The 19950-nt window shown below is 44.8% G+C and overlaps 1 protein-coding gene across 1 annotated transcript in view; it reads left to right on the top strand.

Annotated features, from left to right (window-relative positions):
• The window catches only part of tmem131 (transmembrane protein 131), a 153290-nt gene extending 135774 nt beyond the window's left edge, over positions 1-17516 (top strand). The window contains exons 30-37 of the mRNA XM_084172016.1: positions 1028-1200; positions 1369-1639; positions 2306-2467; positions 4893-5144; positions 5350-5428; positions 5509-5594; positions 6023-6177; positions 15925-17516. Coding sequence (XP_084028142.1) covers positions 1028-1200; positions 1369-1639; positions 2306-2467; positions 4893-5144; positions 5350-5428; positions 5509-5594; positions 6023-6177; positions 15925-16221 — 1475 coding nt within the window. The 3' untranslated portion in view covers positions 16222-17516. The remainder of the gene's footprint in view (positions 1-1027; positions 1201-1368; positions 1640-2305; positions 2468-4892; positions 5145-5349; positions 5429-5508; positions 5595-6022; positions 6178-15924) is intronic.
• The last annotated feature ends 2434 nt before the right edge of the window (positions 17517-19950 follow it).

Raw genomic sequence — 19950 nt, 5'->3', positions numbered from 1 at the left:
ACTGTAGTTGTGTATTTGTGTTGTCCTGCAGTAGTTGTGACTGTAGTTGTGTATTTGTGGTGTCCTGCAGTAGTTGTGACTGTAGTTGTGTATATGTGTTGTCCTGCAGTAGTTGTGACTGTAGTTGTGACTGTAGTTGTGTATTTGTGGTGTCCTGCAGTAGTTGTGACTGTAGTTGTGTATTTGTGTTGTCCTGCAGTAGTTGTGACTGTAGTTGTGTATTTGTGGTGTCCTGCAGTAGTTGTGACTGTAGTTGTGACTGTAGTTGTGTATTTGTGTTGTCCTGCAGTAGTTGTGACTGTAGTTGTGTATTTGTGGTGTCCTGCAGTAGTTGTGACTGTAGTTGTGACTGTAGTTGTGTATTTGTGTTGTCCTGCAGTAGTTGTGACTGTAGTTGTGTATTTGTGTTGTCCTGCAGTAGTTGTGACTGTAGTTGTGTATTTGTGTTGTCCTGCAGTAGTTGTGACTGTAGTTGTGTATTTGTGTTGTCCTGCAGTAGTTGTGACTGTAGTTGTGACTGTAGTTGTGTATTTGTGGTGTCCTGCAGTAGTTGTGACTGTAGTTGTGTATTTGTGTTGTCCTGCAGTAGTTGTGACTGTAGTTGTGTATTTGTGTTGTCCTGCAGTAGTTGTGACTGTAGTTGTGTATTTGTGTTGTCCTGCAGTAGTTGTGACTGTAGTTGTGACTGTAGTTGTGTATTTGTGGTGTCCTGCAGTAGTTGTGACTGTAGTTGTGTATATGTGTTGTCCTGCAGTAGTTGTGACTGTAGTTGTGTATATGTGTTGTCCTGCAGTAGTTGTGACTGTAGTTGTGTATTTGTGTTGTCCTGCAGTAGTTGTGACTGTAGTTGTGTATTTGTGTTGTCCTGCAGTAGTTGTGACTGTAGTTGTGTATTTGTGGTGTCCTGCAGTAGTTGTGACTGTAGTTGTGTATTTGTGGTGTCCTGCAGTAGTTGTGACTGTAGTTGTGTATTTGTGGTGTCCTGCAGTAGTTGTGACTGTAGTTGTGTATTTGTGGTGTCCTGCAGTGCTGGACTCTAAAGGAAAGCAGCTGAGAGGTCAAACTAAAGCTCAGAGGAAGAAGGAGAAGGAGGACAGGAGAGCGAAGGGAAAACCACCTCCGGGAGACCAGCTGAACGATGACAGCTCATCTACCACCACAGAGACCTCCAACCCTGATGTAGAAGCCAGCAACAAAGAGGTAGACCGAGAGAGACAGAGAGACATGCACACACACAGCACACGCAGACTCACTCACTCTTAGGAGTTGCAGACATAAGAGCACAGATAACAGGATCTACTGTGTGGACATCTACAGGCAGACGGGTGGTGTAGGGAGAATAAATGTCTTGTTCTTCTGTCTGTTTAGGAACCAGTGAAAAAGAAAGGCAGAACAGCAGTGGAAAAAGAGGAAACATCTTTCCTCACCAAACCCCAAAACAACAAGAAACAAACCAACACAGAGGATAAATCTAGTTCCCTGGAGCTTCCATACGCCACACCCCTGGAGAACAAACAACGCAAGACCTTCACATCCAAAGCCCTCATCCACCCTGCTCTCACCACTGGCCCTAGGACTCTGCAGAAACCCAGACCTGAGTCTCTCTCCCATCTCAACTCTTCTGACTGTTCTGGACTTGGTAATGGAGACCTGTTGTTATTTTTACGCTGGTGTTTTTTTTAAAAACTGCCTTCACTGTTTTGCTGCTCCTGAACGTGATCTTTAATGTTTTGGGAGAAACAGCAAAACCGTGAGGGATTCTCTTTTGTTCTTCATATTGGATCTTGTCTTTGTCCAACTGATCCTCTTACTATTGATGTGCATTAGACTCCCTCCGTTCATTAGACTCCCTCCGTTCATTAGACTCCCTCCGTTCATTAGACTCCCTCCGTTCATTAGACTCCCTCCGTTCATTAGACTCCCTCCGTTCATTAGACTCCCTCCGTTCATTAGACTCCCTCCGTTCATTAGACACCCTCCGTTCATTAGACTCCCTCCGTTCATTAGACACCCTCCGTTCATTAGACTCCCTCCGTTCATTAGACTCCCTCCGTTCATTAGACTCCCTCCGTTCATTAGACACCCTCCGTTCATTAGACTCCCTCTGTTCATTAGACTCCCTCCGTTCATTAGACTCCCTCCGTTCATTAGACACCCTCCGTTCATTAGACTCCCTCCGTTCATTAGACTCCCTCCGTTCATTAGACTCCCTCCATGCATTCTCTCTACTAAATGTTCTGTACTTTGGCATTAGAGACGTGTAAGGCTGATGTCTGACACCGGTGGTTCTCTCTCCGCACCCCAGTGCCTTGTGGGAAGCTGGAGGATTGTTGTCCGTTTCCCCTGGTGAAGCGGTTGTCCAACGGCTCGGTCTCTGTTTCCGAGCTGGGTCACAGCAGCTGCTCCGAGGGAGAGAAGGAGTTTGCTGCTCCTGAATGGGACGTCCCACTCCTCAAAACCACCGACCGTACGTTTATTTTTAAATTTATTTCACCTTTATTTAACCAGGTAAGTCAGTTGAGAACAAGTTCTCATTTACAACTGCGACCTGGCCAAGATAAAGCAAAGCAGTGCGATAAAAACAACAACACAGAGTTACATATGGGGTAAAACAAAACATAAAGTCAAAAATACCACATAAAATCTATATACAGTGTGTGCAAATGTAGTAAGTTATGGAGGTAAGGCAATAAATAGGCCACGTCACTTATCTACATTGACGCTGTGTCCAAAATGCTGCCCTATTCCCTATATCAGGGTTCTTCAATTCCGGTCCTGGAGGGCCGAAACACCTCTGTTTTTCATCCTCTCCTTCTAATCAGGGGCTAATTCAGACCTGGGACACCAGGTGAGTGCAATTAACTACCAGGTAGAAATAATAAACAGAAGTGTTTCGGCCCTCCAGGACCGGAATTGAAGAACCCTGTCCTATATAGTGCATTACGTTTGACCAGGGCCCATAGTGCACTACTTTTGACCAGAACCCTATGTAGGGATTAGGGTGCCATCTGGAATGCAGACCTGGGTTGGGGTAAATGTCATTTCAATTAAGCCAATTCAGGGAGTAAACTGAAATTCATCACTGTTACTCTATTGGTGCAGAAAAAACACTGTTGAGATACAGTGGGGGAAAAAAAGTATTTAGTCAGCCACCAATAGTGCAAGTTCTCGCACTTAAAAATATGAGAGAGGCCTGTAATTTTCATCATAGATACACGTCAACTATGACAGACAAATTGAGGGAAAAAAATCCAGAAAATCACATTGTAGGATTTTTAATGAATTTATTTGCAAATTATGGTGGAAAATAAGTATTTGGTCACCTACAAACAAGCAAGATTTCTGGCTCTCACAGACCTGTAACTTCTTCTTTAAGAGGCTCCTCTGTCCTCCACTCATTACCTGTATTAATGGCACCTGTTTGAACTTGTTATCAGTATAAAAGACACCTGTCCACAACCTCAAACAGTCACACTCCAAACTCCACTATGGCCAAGACCAAAGAGCTGTCAAAGGACACCAGAAACAAAATTGTAGACCTGCACCAGGCTGGGAAGACTGCATCTGCAATAGGTAAGCAGCTTGGTTTGAAGACATCAACTGTGGGAGCAATTATTAGGAAATGGAAGACATACAAGACCACTGATAATCTCCCTCGATCTGGGGCTCCACGCAAGATCTCACCCCGTGGGGTCAAAATGATCACAAGAATGGTGAGCAAAAATCCCAGAACCACACGGGGGGACCTAGTGAATGACCTGCAGAGAGCTGGGACCAAAGTAAGAAAGCCTACCATCAGTAACACACTACGCCGCCAGGGACTCAAATCCTGCAGTGCAAGACGTGTCCCCCTGCTTAAGCCAGTACATGTCCAGGCCCGTCTGAAGTTTGCTAGAGTGCATTTGGATGATCCAGAAGAGGATTGGGAGAATGTCATATGGTCAGATAAAACCAAAATAGAACTTTTTGGTAAAAACTCAACTCGTCGTGTTTGGAGGACAAAGAATGCTGAGTTGCATCCAAAGAACACCATACCTACTGTGAAGCATGGGGGTGGAAACATCATGCTTTGGGGCTGTTTTTCTGCACAGGGACCAGGACGACTGATCCGTGTAAAGGAAAGAATGAATGGGGCCATGTATCGTGAGATTTTGAGTGAAAACCTCCTTCCATCAGCAAGGGCATTGAAGATGAAACGTGGCTGGGTCTTTCAGCATGACAATGATCCCAAACACACCGCCCGGGCAACGAAGGAGTTGCTTCGTAAGAAGCATTTCAAGGTCCTGGAGTGGCCTAGCCAGTCTCCAGATCTCAACCCCATAGAAAATCTTTGGAGGGAGTTGAAAGTCTGTGTTGCCCAGCGACAGCCCCAAAACATCACTGCTCTAGAGGAGATCTGCGTGGAGGAATGGGCCAAAATACCAGCAACGGTGTGTGAAAACCTTGTGAAGACTTACAGAAAATGTTTCACCTGTGTCATTGCCAACAAAGGGTATATAACAAAGTATTGAGAAACTTTTGTTATTGACCAAATACTTATTTTCCACCATAATTTGCAAATAAATTCATTAAAAATCCTACAATGTGATTTTCTGGATTTTTTTTCCTCATTTTGTCTGTCATAGTTGACATGTACCTATGATGAAAATTACAGGCCTCTCTCATCTTTTTAAGTGGGAGAACTTGCACAATTGGTGGCTGACTAAATACTTTTTTCCCCCACTGTATATCTGTGGTAATATAAGACGCGTGTCATCAGCAAACCACATCTGAGAAGGTCATGTTGATGGTTAATACAATGAATGTAAACTAAATAATAGAGGTCCTAGAATCAATCCCTGTGAAACACCACATACTGCCTCCATTATCACTCCTCTCTCTCCGTCATACAGAAGCAGACAACTTCCTGCAGACCGTGAACCCCTTCCTGAAGAGACCCATCTCAGCTAGGACCTACTCCCCTCCCCCCTCCTCCCCCAGCCTAGTGACCAGGGGAACATACAGCCAAGTACTCAACGCCAATTGTGAGACCAACTTGAAGAAGGCACCAGGGAACAAGCTAGCTAATGCCACCACCTCTCTCCCGGGCAAGAATGGCAATCCTACTTTTGCAGCTGTTGCTGCGGGATACGACAGAAGCCCAGGTGCGCTACGAGAGAGGATCTCTAGTTGTCAACCCTCTCATACTGTTGTGGTGACTAGATACAAGTTGTGACCATAGGGTGTGATGGTTTTCAGGTGGCAGGTTGTGACCATAGGGTGTGATGGTTTTCAGGTGGCAGGTTGTGACCATAGGGTGTGATGGTTTTCAGGTGGCAGGTTGTGACCATAGGGTGTGATGGTTTTCAGGTGGCAGTGACCCAGGTAAAAGAGGCCAAGGGAAGTCTCTAGCTCACATGACCTCAGTGGAGAGTGACCGCTCAGACAGGTAACAACATCTCTCTCTCTCTCTCTCTCTCGCTTTCTCGCTCTGATTCCAAATAATCCCTTCATATTTCCTCTATCTAGCTCAGGATTATGGTCTCCCATAGGATTCAACTCTGTCAACTCCTTCTCTGCATTCGGACCCAACAACTCTTTCAATCTGACAGGAGGTAAGGACTGGAATCGGGGGAGCACAAAGGAAATGAGCCTTCGGGCTGTATTGTGTTTTGTAATGTTGTCTCCGGATAGAGCAGCCTACTACTTTTAATTCTCGAATAAATTGAATAAATCCAATTTGATGGTGCATTATGATTCGGCGTGGTTAGAAATCCTGCAGTTATGGTGAAGTGTTGGCTTATTTAGGGGATTTCACATTAGATTATAGTGATCCGGACTGTAGTGGATCAATCCACATTATAATGATCCGGACTGTAGTGGATCAATCCACATTATAATGATCCGGACTGTAGTGGGTCAATCCACATTATAATGATCCGGACTGTAGTGGATCAATCCACATTATAATGATCCGGACGGTAGTGGATCAATCTACATCATTTTTTTGCTAGTATTAAAGGCGTTTTTGTTTGTTTTTCAGTCTTCAGGGGGATGTCCTTCCCGAAGACGTCCGAGCCTCAGCAGAGCTGGCCTGAGTTAAGCTCTGTGTCCTCGTCTATCTGGGACGCCCCCAGCACCAGCAACCCCCTGCACTCCTGGCTCAGCAGCTCCAGCTCCCCCACTGTCCCCACCGCGGTAAGAGCCCTCTTAAATACCATATTATCATTATACATTCTTAACATATACCACTGTGGTCAGACCCCCTCACAGTATGATCTTAATCCTCCCTGAGGTACATTCTTAAGCCGGTTTCAAAGTTCTGTTTGGCCACTTGATGCATGGAGTGGAGAAAGTGTTTTTGACGTTTGTCGATGAGATATTGTCCAGACCGGATATTGTCCAGACCGGATATTGTCCAGACCGGCCCCGGTTTTCACCTGTAGTAAAAGCCTTCCAAATCTATTAATTAAACTGATGTCGTCTCCCCGGTTTACTAATGATAAACGTAGTTAAACTCACCCCACCTCTCCCACCCTGGTTAACAGCAGGAATCCCTGGTCCACTGCTACGAGGAAGAGCTCGGATTTGTTGTTTTGAAAAGTTTGTTGTTTTGAAAGTGAAGTTCTTTGTAGCTAGCTTACTTTTTAGTTTGGATCCCGTGACACAGTTGGCATCAGTTGCTGGGATTGCTAGTCTCTGTCCAGTTATCCTGCCGACCAAGGATGGGGGTCTGAGGAGCTATTTGGTGTTGCAGCTAGCCTAGCTGCTAGCTAGCAGCATTTCTAGCTAGAAAGGTTTTCTTGAGGGCTTGAACGCAGCCTGCAACGTGGTTAGCCATTGTGGCTGGGACCGCGGATTGTCCTGGGTTTGTGGCTGTCTAGATCCCTGCTGTTTGTTGTTTTCCATCTTCCCTGTGACCTGCCCTGTCGGGAACTGAGAGGAGTAACAGCGTAACCTACGTTGCTAGCTACCATGACAAAGACCAAAGCCGGCGGGAGTACCGTTGTCAAGGACAGTGCTGTCTCTCTATAACACGTGAAGGATCTTTTAAACGAACAAAAATAGTTCTACAAGCAGTTGTTACAACAACACGAAAATAGCTTCAAGTGCTTAGTCCAAATACTGGTGGATTAGACTAATGAAAGAATGGACGACCTGACCAGAGAGGTCCAGGACCTGAACAACAGTTTGCAGTTCTCCCAGGGTCAGCTCGATGAGTTGAAACAGGAGAACGGCAAGATTACAGCAATCTGTAAGTCATTGAGAGAGGACATCAGTTCTGTCTGTGAATCCATGATAACAATGACGGATAAATCATCTCGAGGGACAATCAAGGCGTAACAACATGGTTGTGGACGGAATTACAGAATCTCCACATGAGACCTGGACGGAGTCTGAGGACAAAGTGAGGGAAATGATCTCTGAGAAATTGAAGATGGACCACAGGAAGACTGAGGTGGAGCGCCCCCACAGGACTGGAAAACCCACCACCGGCCCAGGGGACCGGCCCAGGCCAATAGTGGTCAAGTTCCTGAGGTTCAAGGACAAGGTAGTTGTTCTGGAAAGAGCCAAGAACTTGAGAGGAATGTATATCTTCCTCAACGAGGACTATCCTGAAGCTGTGCGCCAGAAGAGGAAAGAACTTATCCCAGCCATGAAAGCTGCCAGAGCGCGTGGGGACATTGTTTACATCCGCTATGACAGGGTCATTGTCCACCCTCCCTCCCAGAAGCCTGGAAGGGATGAGAGAGCCAATCCTATTGGTTCGTAGCTTCAACCCCAAAGCGCGCACACACACACACACACACACACACCAACTGATTAATGGACTGCTAAATGCATATATTTTTCTCTTGCTTTGTTTGCTCTTTCCAGGATTATGTCTATCTCTGATAAGCTACTCAGGAAAGGGCTGAAAATATTAATATATGTAGCCTTAGAAATAAGGTTCATGAAATCAATAACTTGCTAACATGCATATATTAGCCATTATGTCAAGTGTTATTGAAGTGTTGTTGTTGCAGGTTTACTTGCCACATCTAAAGCCTTTTCTTTTGGGGTGTTGCTATAGGCCACCAAGTGTGAACAGTCAGTATCTAAATACAGTGAGGGAAAAAAGTATTTGATCCCCTGCTGATTTTGTATGTTTGCCCACTGACAAAGACATGATCAGTCTATAATTTTAATGGTTGTTTTATTTGAACAGTGAGAGACAGAATAACAAGCATGTCAAAAATGTTATAAATTGATTTGCATTTTAATGTGGGAAATAAGTATTTGACCCCTCTGCAAAACATGACGTAGTACTTGGTGGCAAAACCCTTGTTGGCAATCACAGAGGTCAGACGTTTCTTGTAGTTGGCCACCAGGTTTGCACACATCTCAGGAAGGATTTTGTTCCACTCCTCTTTGCAGATCTTCTCCAAGTCATTAAGGTTTTGAGGCTGACGTTTGGCAACTCAAACCTTCAGCTCCCTCCACAGATGTTCTATGGGATTAAGGTCTGGAGACTGGCTAGGCCACTCCAGGACCTTCATGTGTTTCTTCTTGAGCCACTCCTTTGTTGCCTTGGCTGTGTGTTTTGGGTCATTGTCATGCTGGAATACCCATCTACCACCCATTTTCAATGCCCTGGCTGAGGGAAGGAGGTTCTCACCCAAGATTTGACGGTACATGGCCCCATCCATCGTCCCTTTGATGCTGTGAAGTTGTCCTGTCCCCTTAGCAGAAAAACACCCCCAAAGCATAATGTTTCCACCTCCATGTTTGACGGTGGGGATGGTGTTCTTGGGGTCATAGGCAGCATTCCTCCTCCTCCAAACATGGCGAGTTGAGTTGATGCCAAAGAGCATGATTTTGGTCTCATCTGACCACAACACTTTCACCCAGTTCTCCTCTGAATCATTCAGATGTTAATTGGCAAACTTCAGCCGGCCCTGTATATGTGCTTTCTTGAGCAGGGCGTTGCAGGATTTCAGTCCTTTACGGCGTAGTGTGTTACCAATTGTTTTCTTGGTGACTATGGTCCCAGCTGCCTTGAGATCATTGACAAGATCCTCCCGTGTAGTTCTGGGCTGATTCCTCACCGTTCTCATGATCATTGCAACTCCACGAGGTGAGATCTTGCATGGAGCCCCAGGCCGAGGGAGATTGACAGTTATTTTGTGTTTCTTCCATTTGCGAATAATCGCACCAACTGTTGTCACCTTCTCACCAAGCTGCTTGGCGATGGTCTTGTAGCCCATTCCAGCCTTGTGTAGGTCTACAATCTTGTCCCTGACATCCTTGGAGAGCTCTTTGGTCCTGTCCACATCACGCTGTTGCTTCTGTGGACAGGTGTCTTTTATACAGGTAACAAGCTGAGATTAGGAGCACTCCCTTTAAGAGTAAAAAACTAATAATGAAAGAAAAGCATTGCAAGTTAGTGTGGGAGAGGTGGACATTGTTATCGATCAATAATGACAAACCTCCTGGCATTGACAACTTAGATGGAAAGCTACTGAGGATGGTAGCTGACTCTATAGCCACTCCTATCTGTCATATCTTTAATCTGAGCCTAGAGGAAAGTCTGTGTCCTCAGGCCGGGAGGGAAGCCAAAGTCATTCCACTACCTAAGAGTGGTAAAGTGGCCTTTACTGGTTCTAACAGCAGACCAATAAGCTTGCTGCCAGCTCTTAGCAAACTATTGGAAAGAATGGTGTTTGACCAATTACAATGCTATTTCTCTGTAAACAAATTAACAACAGACTTTCAACATGCTTATAGGGAAGGGCACTCAACATGTACTGCACTGACACTATTGACTGATGATTGGTTGAAAGAAATTGATGATAAGAAGATTGTGGGAGCTGTACTGTTAGATTACAGTGCAGCCTTGGATATTATTGACCATAACCTGTTGTTGAAAAAACACGTGTTATGGCTTTTCAACCTCTGCCATATTGTGGATTCAGAGCTATCTATCTAATAGAACAGAGTTTTATTTAGTGGAAGCTTCTCTAATGTAAAGTGTGGTGTACCACAGGGCAGCTCTCTAGGCCCTCTACTCTTTTTACCAATGACCTGTCGCTGGCATTAAACATTTACATTTTTTACATTTACGTCATTTAGCAGACGCTCTTATCCAGAGCGACTTACAAGTTGAAAACAAAGCATGTGTGTCCATATATGCTGATGAAGTCACCAAAACCCTTAACAAAGAGTTGCAGTTTGTTTTGGAATGGGTGGCCACTAATAAACTGGTCCTGAACATCTCTAAAACTAAGAGCATTGTATTTGGTACAAATCATTCCCTTAATCCTAGACCTCAGCTGAATCTGGTAATGAATGGTGTGGCTGTTGAACAAGTTGAGGAGACTAAATTACTTAGTTTACAATCTAAGGTAACATATAGATTCTGGTCAAAACATATAGATTCAATAGTTGTAAAGATGGGGAGAGGTCTGTCCGTAATAAAGAGATGCTCTGCTTTTTTGACACCACACTCCAAAAAGCAAGTTCTACAGGCTCTAGTTTTGTCTAATCTTGATTATTGTCCAGTCATGTGGTCCAGTGCTGCAAGGAAAGACCTAGTTAAGCTGCAGCTGGTCCAGAACAGAGCGACATGTCTTGCTCTTCATTGTAATCAGAGGGCTGATATAAATACTATGCATGCCAGTCTCTCTTGGCTAAGAGTTGAGGAGAGACTGACTCCATCACTTCTTCTTTTTATAAGAAACATTAATGTGTTGAAAATCCCAAATTGTTTGCATAGTCAACTTACACACAGCTCTGACACACACACTTACCCCACCAGACATGCCACCAGGGGTCTTTTCACAGTCCCCAAATCCAGAACAAATTCAAGAAAGCGTAGAGTATGTTTCCAAGATGGCGTAGCAGTGCGGTCGCTTTTATTTTTCGTCCCGTGTAAATATCCCGTTTCTTGTTTTTTTGTCTATATTTCTCAATTTTTTACTTTCATTCTTTAACTAAACCCGCCTCACCCAACGTGGAAAGGATTCTATTATTTCTTTATAACTTTCATCAAGAACCGTAAGCTGAAAATAGTGGCTACCTGTTATTAGTCACCGTTAGCGTCTTCACCATTGTCCGTGGCCTACACTATCCACCAGCCAGCTCTAGCTCTAGCCTGGACAATTCGTCGGCCAGTCTGCACAGCGTGCTATCGACCCAGCGTGCTATCGACCCAGAGCTTATTGGACTTTCTGCCGGAATCACTGGACCCTAGCGCCGGATCATCACAACCAGCTAGCTAGCTGCAACCTGTTGTTGGCTGATTACCATTACCATTGCCCTATAGCAAGCACCAGTTAGCCTTGAGCTAGCCTCAGGCCCATCTCCCGGCTATCTACCTCTCTGTCAACCGGACGGGACCTCCTAGTGTTGACACTGAGCCCCGCCGATCCAACACGACTGGTTTGCCGACGAAATAGTCTGATGTGGTTTCAACAGGCTTCCCGTTGCGACGACCACGAAGATCCATCTGCCAGCCCCGGCCCGCTAGCACACGCAAACTACAACTGTGCTCCCTGCTAGCTGTGCTGAAGCACCAATTTGAACTGCTCTCGGACTCACATATTGCTGTTCACTGGACCTTATGATCACTCAGCTGCACAGCTGATGCCTGCTGGACTGTTCCTTTACACGGTACCCTGTCCTGTTTATTCTGTTTAGTCTTAGCCCAAACGTTATCGCTATTTCCAGTTGTGTCTTAGCTCTCTCTAATAACACCTGTGACTGCTTTATGCCTCTCTCCCATGTCAATTATGCCTTGCCTATTGCTGTTTGGGTTAGTTCTTATTATACAATTTCAATGTAGAACCCCTAGTCCCTCTCAAACTGCCTCATATAGTTCCTTTGTTCCTCCCCCCATACACGCCGAGACCGGCTCAATCGATGCCTCCAATGACGCTATCTCTTTCATTGTTACCCAACGCTTAGGGTTACCTGAACTGTACTCATATCCTTCCATATCCTTTTCTGTACATAATGCCCTGAATCTTTTCTACAACGCCCGGAGAACTGCCCCCTTTATTCTATGTACCCAACGCACTAGAAGACCAGTTCTTAAAGCCTTTAGTCGTATCCTTATTCTAGTCCTCCTCTGTTCCTCTGGTGATGTAGAGGCTAACCCAGGCCCTGCAGCCCCCAGTATCACTCCTACTCCCCAGGAGCTATAAATATCAGAAGCCTCCTTCCTAAGTTTGAGTTATTCACTGCGTTAGCACACTCCGCCAACCCTGATGTTCTAGCAGTGTCTGAATCCTGGCTTAGGAAGGCCACCAAAAATTCTGAAATTTCCATCCCCAACTATAACATTTTCCGTCTAGATAGAACTGCCAAAGGGGGTGGAGTTGCAATCTACTGTAGAGATAGCCTGCAGAGCTCCATCATACTATCCAGGTCTGTGCCCAAACAGTTTGAGCTTCTACTTCTAAAAATCCACCTTTCCAGAAATAAATCTCTCACTGTTGCCGCTTGCTACAGACCCCCCTCAGCCCCCAGCTGTGCCCTGGACACCATATGTGAATTGATTGCCCCCCATCTATCCTCAGAGTTCGTACTGCTTGGTGACCTAAATTGGGATATGCTTAACACCCCGGCCATCCTACAATCTAAACTAGATGCCCTCAATCTCACACAAATTATCAACGAACCTACCAGGTACAACCCTAAATCCGTAAACATGGGTACCCTCATAGATATCATCCTGACTAACTTACCCTCTAAATACACCTCCGCTGTCTTCAACCAGGATCTCAGCGATCACTGCCTTATTGCCTGCGTCCGTAACGGGTCCGCGGTCAAACGACCACCCCTCATCACTGTCAAACGCTCCCAAAAACACTTCAGCGAGCAGGCCTTCCTAATTGACCTGGCCCAGGTATCCTGGATGGATATAGATCTCATTCCGTCAGTAGAGGATGCCTGGTTGTTCTTTAAAAGTAATTTCCTCTCAATCTTAAATAGACATGCCCCATTCAAAAAATACAGAACTAAGAACAGATATAGCCCCTGGTTCTCCTCAGACTTGACTGCCCTTGACCAGCACAAAAACATCCTGTGGCGTACTGCATTAGCATCAAATAGCCCCCGCGATATGCAACTTTTCAGGGAAGTTAGGAACCAATATACACAAGCAGTTAGGAAAGCAAAGGCTAACTTTTTCAAACAGAAATTTGCATCCTGTAGCACTAACTCCAAAAAGTTTTGGGACACTGTAAAGTCCATGGAAAATAAGAGCACTTCCTCCCAGCTGCCCACTGCACTGAGGCTAGGAAACACTATCACCACCGATAAATCTACAATAATCGAGAATTTCAACAAGCATTTTGCTACGGCTGGCCATGCTTTCCACCTGGCTACCACTACCCCGGCCACCAGCTCTGCACCCTCCGCTGCAACTTGCCCATGCCCCCCCCGCTTCTCCTTCACACAAATCCAGACAGCTGATGTTCTAAAAGAGCTGCAAAATCTGGACCCCTACAAATCATCTGGGCTAGACAATCTGGACCCTTTCTTTCTAAAACTAGCCGCCGAAATTGTCGCAACCCCTATTACTAGCCTGTTCAACCTCTCTTTCGTAACGTCTGAGATCCCCAGAGATTGGAAAGCTGCCGCGGTCATCCCCCTCTTCAAAGGGGGTGACACTCTAGATCCAAACTGTTACAGACCCATATCCATCCTGCCCTGCCTTTCAAAAGTTTTTGAAAGCGAAGTCAACAAACAGATCACCGACCATTTCGAATCCCACCGTACCTTCTCCGCTATGCAATCCGGTTTCCGAGCTGGTCATGGGTGCACTTCAGCCACGCTCAAGGTCCTAAACGATATTATAACCGCGATCGATAATAGACAGTACTGTGCAGCCGTTTTCATTGACCTGGCCAAGGCTTTCGACTCTGTCAACCACCGCATTCTTATTGGCAGACTAAATAGCCTTGGTTTCTCAAATGACTGCCTCGCCTGGTTCACCAACTACTTCTCAGATAGAGTTCAATGTGTCAAATCGGAGGGCCTGTTGTCTGGACCTATGGCAGTCTCTATGGGGGTGCCACAGGGTTCAATTCTTGGGCCAACTCTTTTCTCTGTGTATATCAATGACGTCGCTCTTGCTGCTGGTGACTCTCAGATCCACCTCTACGCAGACGACACCATTTTGTATACATCTGGCCCTTCATTGGACACTGTGTTAACAAACCTCCAAACGAGCTTCAATTCCATACAACACTCCTTCAGTAGCCTCCAACTGCTCTTAAACACTAGTAAAACTAAATGCATACTCTTCAACCGAACGCTGCTTGCACCCGCCCACCCGACTAGAATCACTACTCTAGACGGGTCTGACCTAGAGTATGTGGACAACTACAAATATCTAGGTGTCTGGTTAGACTGTAAACTCTCCTTCCAGACTCACATTAAGAATCTCCAATCCAAAGTTAAATCTAGAATCGGTTTCCTATTTCGCAACAAAGCCTCCTTCACTCATGCTGCCAAACATGCCCTCGTAAAACTGACTATCCTACCGATCCTTGACTTCGGCGATGTCATTTACAAAATAGCCTCCAACACTCTACTCAGCAAATTGGATGTTGTCTATCACAGTGCCATCCGTTTTGTCTCCAAAGCCCCATATAATACCCACCACTGTGACCTGTACGCTCTTGTTGGCTGGTCCTCACTACATATTCGTCGCCAAACCCACTGGCTCCAGGCCATCTATAAATCACTGCTAGGCAAATCCCCGCCTTATCTTAGCTCATTGGTCACCATAGCAACACCCACCCGTAGTCTGCGCTCCAGCGGGTATATCTCACTGGTCATCCCCAAAGCCAACACCTCCTTTGGCCGCAATTCCTTCCAGTTCTCTGCTGCCAATGACTGGAACAAATTGCAAAAATCTCTGAAGCTGGAGACACTTATCTTCCTCACTAACTTTAAGCATCAGTTGTCAGAGCACCTTACCGATCACTGCACCTGTACACAGCCCATCTGAAATTAGCCCGCCCAACTACCTCATCCCTATATTGTTATTTATTTTGCTCATTTGTACCCCAGTATCTCTATTTGCACATCATCTCTTGCACATCATTCCAGTGTTAATACTAAATTGTAATTATTTTGCACTATAGCCTATTTTATTGCCTTACCTCCATAACTTGCTAAATTTGCACACTGTATATTATATGTATTTCTGTTGTATTTTTGACTTAGTTTTGTTTTACCCCATATGTAACTCTGTGTTGTTGTTTTTATCGCACTGCTTTGCTTTATCTTGGCCAGGTCGCAGTTGTAAATGAGAACTTGTTCTCAACTGGTTTACCTGGTTAAATAAAGGTGAAATAAAAAATAAAATAAAATTATATAGAGCTATTATTGCATGGAACTCCGTTCCATCTCATATTGCTCAAATGAATAGAAAACCTGGTTTAAAAAAACCGATAAAGCAACACCTCACGGCACAACGCCTCTCCCCTATTTGACCTAGATAGTTTGTGTGTATGTATTGATATGTAGGTGACGTGTGCCTTTTAAAAAAATGTATGTAGTTTTGTCCTTGAGCTGTCCTTGTCTATTAATGTTCTGTATTATGTCATGTTTCATGTTTTGTGTGGACCCCAGGAAGAGTAGCTGCTGCTTTTGCAACAGCTAATGGGGATCCTAATAAAATACCAAAACCAAAAATCTATTAAGAAAATTGATTGATGATATTTAGTCTTTCTGGTAATGATAAACACCAACATTTACAATTATTTTTCCAGTCCATCTAACAGTTTTTTGGGGTGCTTCAGTGGTATATTGTCTAGACATGCCCCCATGTTCACCATCAGTAATATTAGACTTTATATTATTATTAACCCATAGGGCTCTGGACAGAAGCACTATAGGTAATATATTTTGAGACGTAAACTAATGATTTCCCCACCTCTGTTTCTTCAGTCCATCCTGGGTAGGAGCAGGAACCACTGGTCCACCACCACCCTCCCGGACCTACCCAGTAGCACCCCCTTTGGCAGCTCGATCTGGTCCACTGGTGGAGCCCTACACTCCTTCACTCCCACCACCACCTCCACCCTCCCGGACCTACCCAGCAGCACCCCCGCCCTGGGCCTGGCACCAGCCCCTCCCGCTGCCCCCACTGAGATGACCTATAACCCCTGGAGCACGTGGAGACCCACCCTCAGCAGACGCAGCTTGGAGCCCTGGCCCAACCAATCAGACGACACCAACCACTGAGGAGCGACAGGCACTCACTCTTAGCCTGGTCCCAGATCTGTTTCAGCTCCACTCACTCTTAGCCTGGTCCCAGATCTGTTTCAGCTCCACTCACTCTTAGCCTGGTCCCAGATCTGTTTCAGCTCCACTCACTCTTAGCCTGGTCCCAGATCTGTTTCAGCTCCACTCACTCTTAGCCTGGTCCCAGATCTGTTTCAGCTCCACTCACTCTTAGCCTGGTCCCAGATCTGTTTCAGCTCCACTCACTCTTAGCCTGGTCCCAGATCTGTTTCAGCTCCACTCACTCTTAGCCTGGTCCCAGATCTGTTTCAGCTTTTTTCCAACTCCATTGCTGTCTTTATCAAGCCATACATGGCAACGTGGCTTGGCAACGTGGCCAAACAGGCTGGCCAAACAGGCTGGCACTCATGGCTAACTCGCTCTCACAGACTCTTAACTGAACAATCACGTAAATCATGCATTCATGTAAATGGTATATTTACATCAACTTGTTATGTAAGCAGATCTCAAGTAAGGATTCTGGTCTAAATCAGAAAACATGCCATGGTATCAGTTGTTAAACAGTACTTAAATGTACGTCAAAACAAATAAATAATTTTATCGACGAGTCCTGTCTGGAAAAGGTTTAAATGTCATTTGGTAGCCCCAGCACTTTGTAACACCAACCAAACCCCACTTACCATTTAGTTCACAGCAGTTACATGCTTTCTATTCAGGGGGGAGAGAAATACAGACTTGATTCAGATTTATTTTAGGGACACCTGTAAATTTAAACAAGAGAAAGGATGGATGGAATGTTTTTACTGATTGTTGTTCACTTGCTCTGGTCCAGGTCGCTGTAACACCCTGGACCAGAGCTAGGTAATGCTGTGCTGTTGTGTTGGTCTTGGCTCAGTACTGCTGTATGGTGCAGTGTTACTCTGTTGAAATAAGACTCACCACCTTCCGGAGACATTTGAAACCCCACCTCTTTAAGGAACACCTGGGATAGGATAAAGTAATCCTTCTACCCCCCCCCAAAATTGTAAAGTGGTTATCCCACTGGCTATAGGGTGAATGCACCAATTTGTGAGTCGCTCTGGATAAGAGCGTCTGCTAAATGACGTAAATGTGCCCTTGAGCAAGGCACTTAACCCTAATTGCTCCTGTAAGTCGCTCTGGATAAGAGCGTCTGCTAAATGACTAAAATGTAATGTAAAATGTAAATAAGCACTTTGTGTGAAGCAGACACATGCAGTGCATTTGGAAAGTATTCAGACCCGTTCACTTTTTCCACATTTTGTTACGTTACAGCCTTATTCAAAAATGGATTTCAAAAATAATAATTCCTTATCTACACACAATACCCCATAATGACAAAGCACAAACCGTTTTTTAGACATTTTAGCAAATGTATAATACATTTAAAAAACTGCACAGCTATTTTCAGGTCTCTCCAGAGACGTTAGATCGGGTTCAAGTCCGGGCTCTGGCTGGGCCACTCAATGACATTCAGAGACTTGTCCCGAAGCCACTCCTGTGTTGTCTTGGCTGTGTGCTTAGGGTCATTGTTCTGTTAGAAGGTGAACGTTCACCCCAGTCTGAGGTCCTGAGCGCTCTGGAGCAGGTTTTCATCAAGGATCTCTCTGTACTTTGCTCTGTTCATCTTTCCCTCGATCCTGACTAGTCTCCCAGTCCCTGCCACTGAAAACATCCCCACAGCATGATGCTGCCACCACCATGCTTCACCGTAGGGATGGTGCCAGGTTTCCTCCAGACGTGACACTTGGCATTCAGGCCAAAGAGGTCAATCTTGGTTTCATCAGACCAGAGAATCTTGTTTCTCATGGTCTGAGAGTCTTTAGGTGCCTTTTGGCAAACTCCAAGCGGGCTGTCATGTGCCTTTTACTAAGGATGATCAATGGAAACAGGATGCACCTGAGCTTAATTTCGAGTCTCATAGCAAAGGGGCTGAATAAATAAGGTATTTCTGTTTTTTATTTTTAATACATTTGCAAAAATGTCTAAAAACCTGTTTTCACTTTGTAATGATGAGGTATTGTGTGTAGATTGATGAGGGGGAAAAAGACAATGTAATCCATTTTAGAATATGGCTGTAACGTAACAAAATGTGGAAAAAGTGAAGGGGGTCTGAATACTTTCCGAATGCACTGTATCTTCTGTTTTAGGGGTTGTTTTCTAGCCTGGATACCAGTCTGTTTGTGCCATCATGCTGTTCACTAGAGCACATCTGGGACCAGGCTAGTTGTTTTCATTATTTAATTTTATTGGCTGATTTGAAATGTGGCTGACACAGTAATTATGACGGAGGAAGCATCCTTTGTGACCAGAATCCTAGAATGCATCCCAAATGGCACCCTATTCCCTATATAGTGCACTACTTTAGACCAGAGAATGGCACCCTATTCCCTATATAGTGCACTACTTTAGACCAGAGAATGGCACCCTATTCCCTATAATAGTGCACTACTTTAGACCCTGCTATAGGGAATAGGGTGCCATTTTGAATGCAGTTCTATTGAACAGTTAGGAGCTGGGACACTCAGTGTTTGCTTTGTTTCCACTCATACATGGCCAAATCAGGAAAACATCATGAATGTTGATGTTTTGTCTTTAAAAAAAGGAGTTCTACTGAAAGTTAGAAAAATAAGCTTTTTGTTGGAATTGATAAAAAATGTGGTTAAGTTAAAGGAATAGCTCTGTATTTTGACAGAGGCCCTTTACCTACTTCCCCAGAGTCAGATGAACTCGTGGAAACCATTTATGTCTGCATGCAGTTTGAAGGAAGTTACTAACTAGGGCTAGCATAGACTTCCAGTCATTGCGCTATCTGCTAGCACGCTAACAGATACCATAGACTTCCAGTCGTTGCGCTAACGCTAGTTAGCATTGGCTCACGAAACTACCTCTAACTTCCTTTATACTGAGACATAAAAATGGAATCCATGAGTTTCTGACTCTGGGGAAATAGAGTCAAGGCCTGAAGTGTCCCTTTAAGGGTTAAAGGTTGATCTGACTCTGGGGAAATAGAGTCAAGGCCTGAAGTGTCCCTTTAAGGGTTAAAGGTTGATCTGACTCTAGGGAAATAGAGTCAAGGCCTGAAGTGTCCCTTTAAGGGTTAAAGGTTGATCTGACTCTAGGGAAATAGAGTCAAGGCCTGAAGTGTCCCTTTAAGGGTTAAAGGTTGATCTGACTCTGGGGAAATAGAGTCAAGGCCTGAAGTGTCCCTTTAAGGGATAAAGGTTGATCTGACTCTGGGGAAATAGAGTCAAGGCCTGAAGTGTCCCTTTAAGGGATAAAGGTTGATCTGACTCTGGGGAAATAGAGTCAAGGCCTGAAGTGTCCCTTTAAGGGTTAAAGGTTGATCTGACTCTGGGGAAATAGAGTCAAGGCCTGAAGTGTCCCTTTAAGGGATAAAGGTTGATCTGACTCTGGGGAAATAGAGTCAAGGCCTGAAGTGTCCCTTTAAGGGTTAAAGGTTGATCTGACTCTGGGGAAATAGAGTCAAGGCCTGAAGTGTCCCTTTAAGGGATAAAGGTTGATCTGACTCTGGGGAAATAGAGTCAAGGCCTGAAGTGTCCCTTTAAGGGATAAAGGTTGATCTGACTCTAGGGAAATAGAGTCAAGGCCTGAAGTGTCCCTTTAAGGGTTAATAAATTACTTTAATCAAGAGGTTTATACTGTACATTACATCTGTCACCAAATTGAAATAAAAGGCATCGGACTGAG

Source organism: Coregonus lavaretus, assembly GCF_964263955.1.
Source record: "Coregonus lavaretus genome assembly, chromosome: 11".
NCBI classification, from domain to species: Eukaryota; Metazoa; Chordata; class Actinopteri; order Salmoniformes; family Salmonidae; genus Coregonus; species Coregonus lavaretus.
This window is presented reverse-complemented; position numbering and strand designations above follow the sequence as displayed.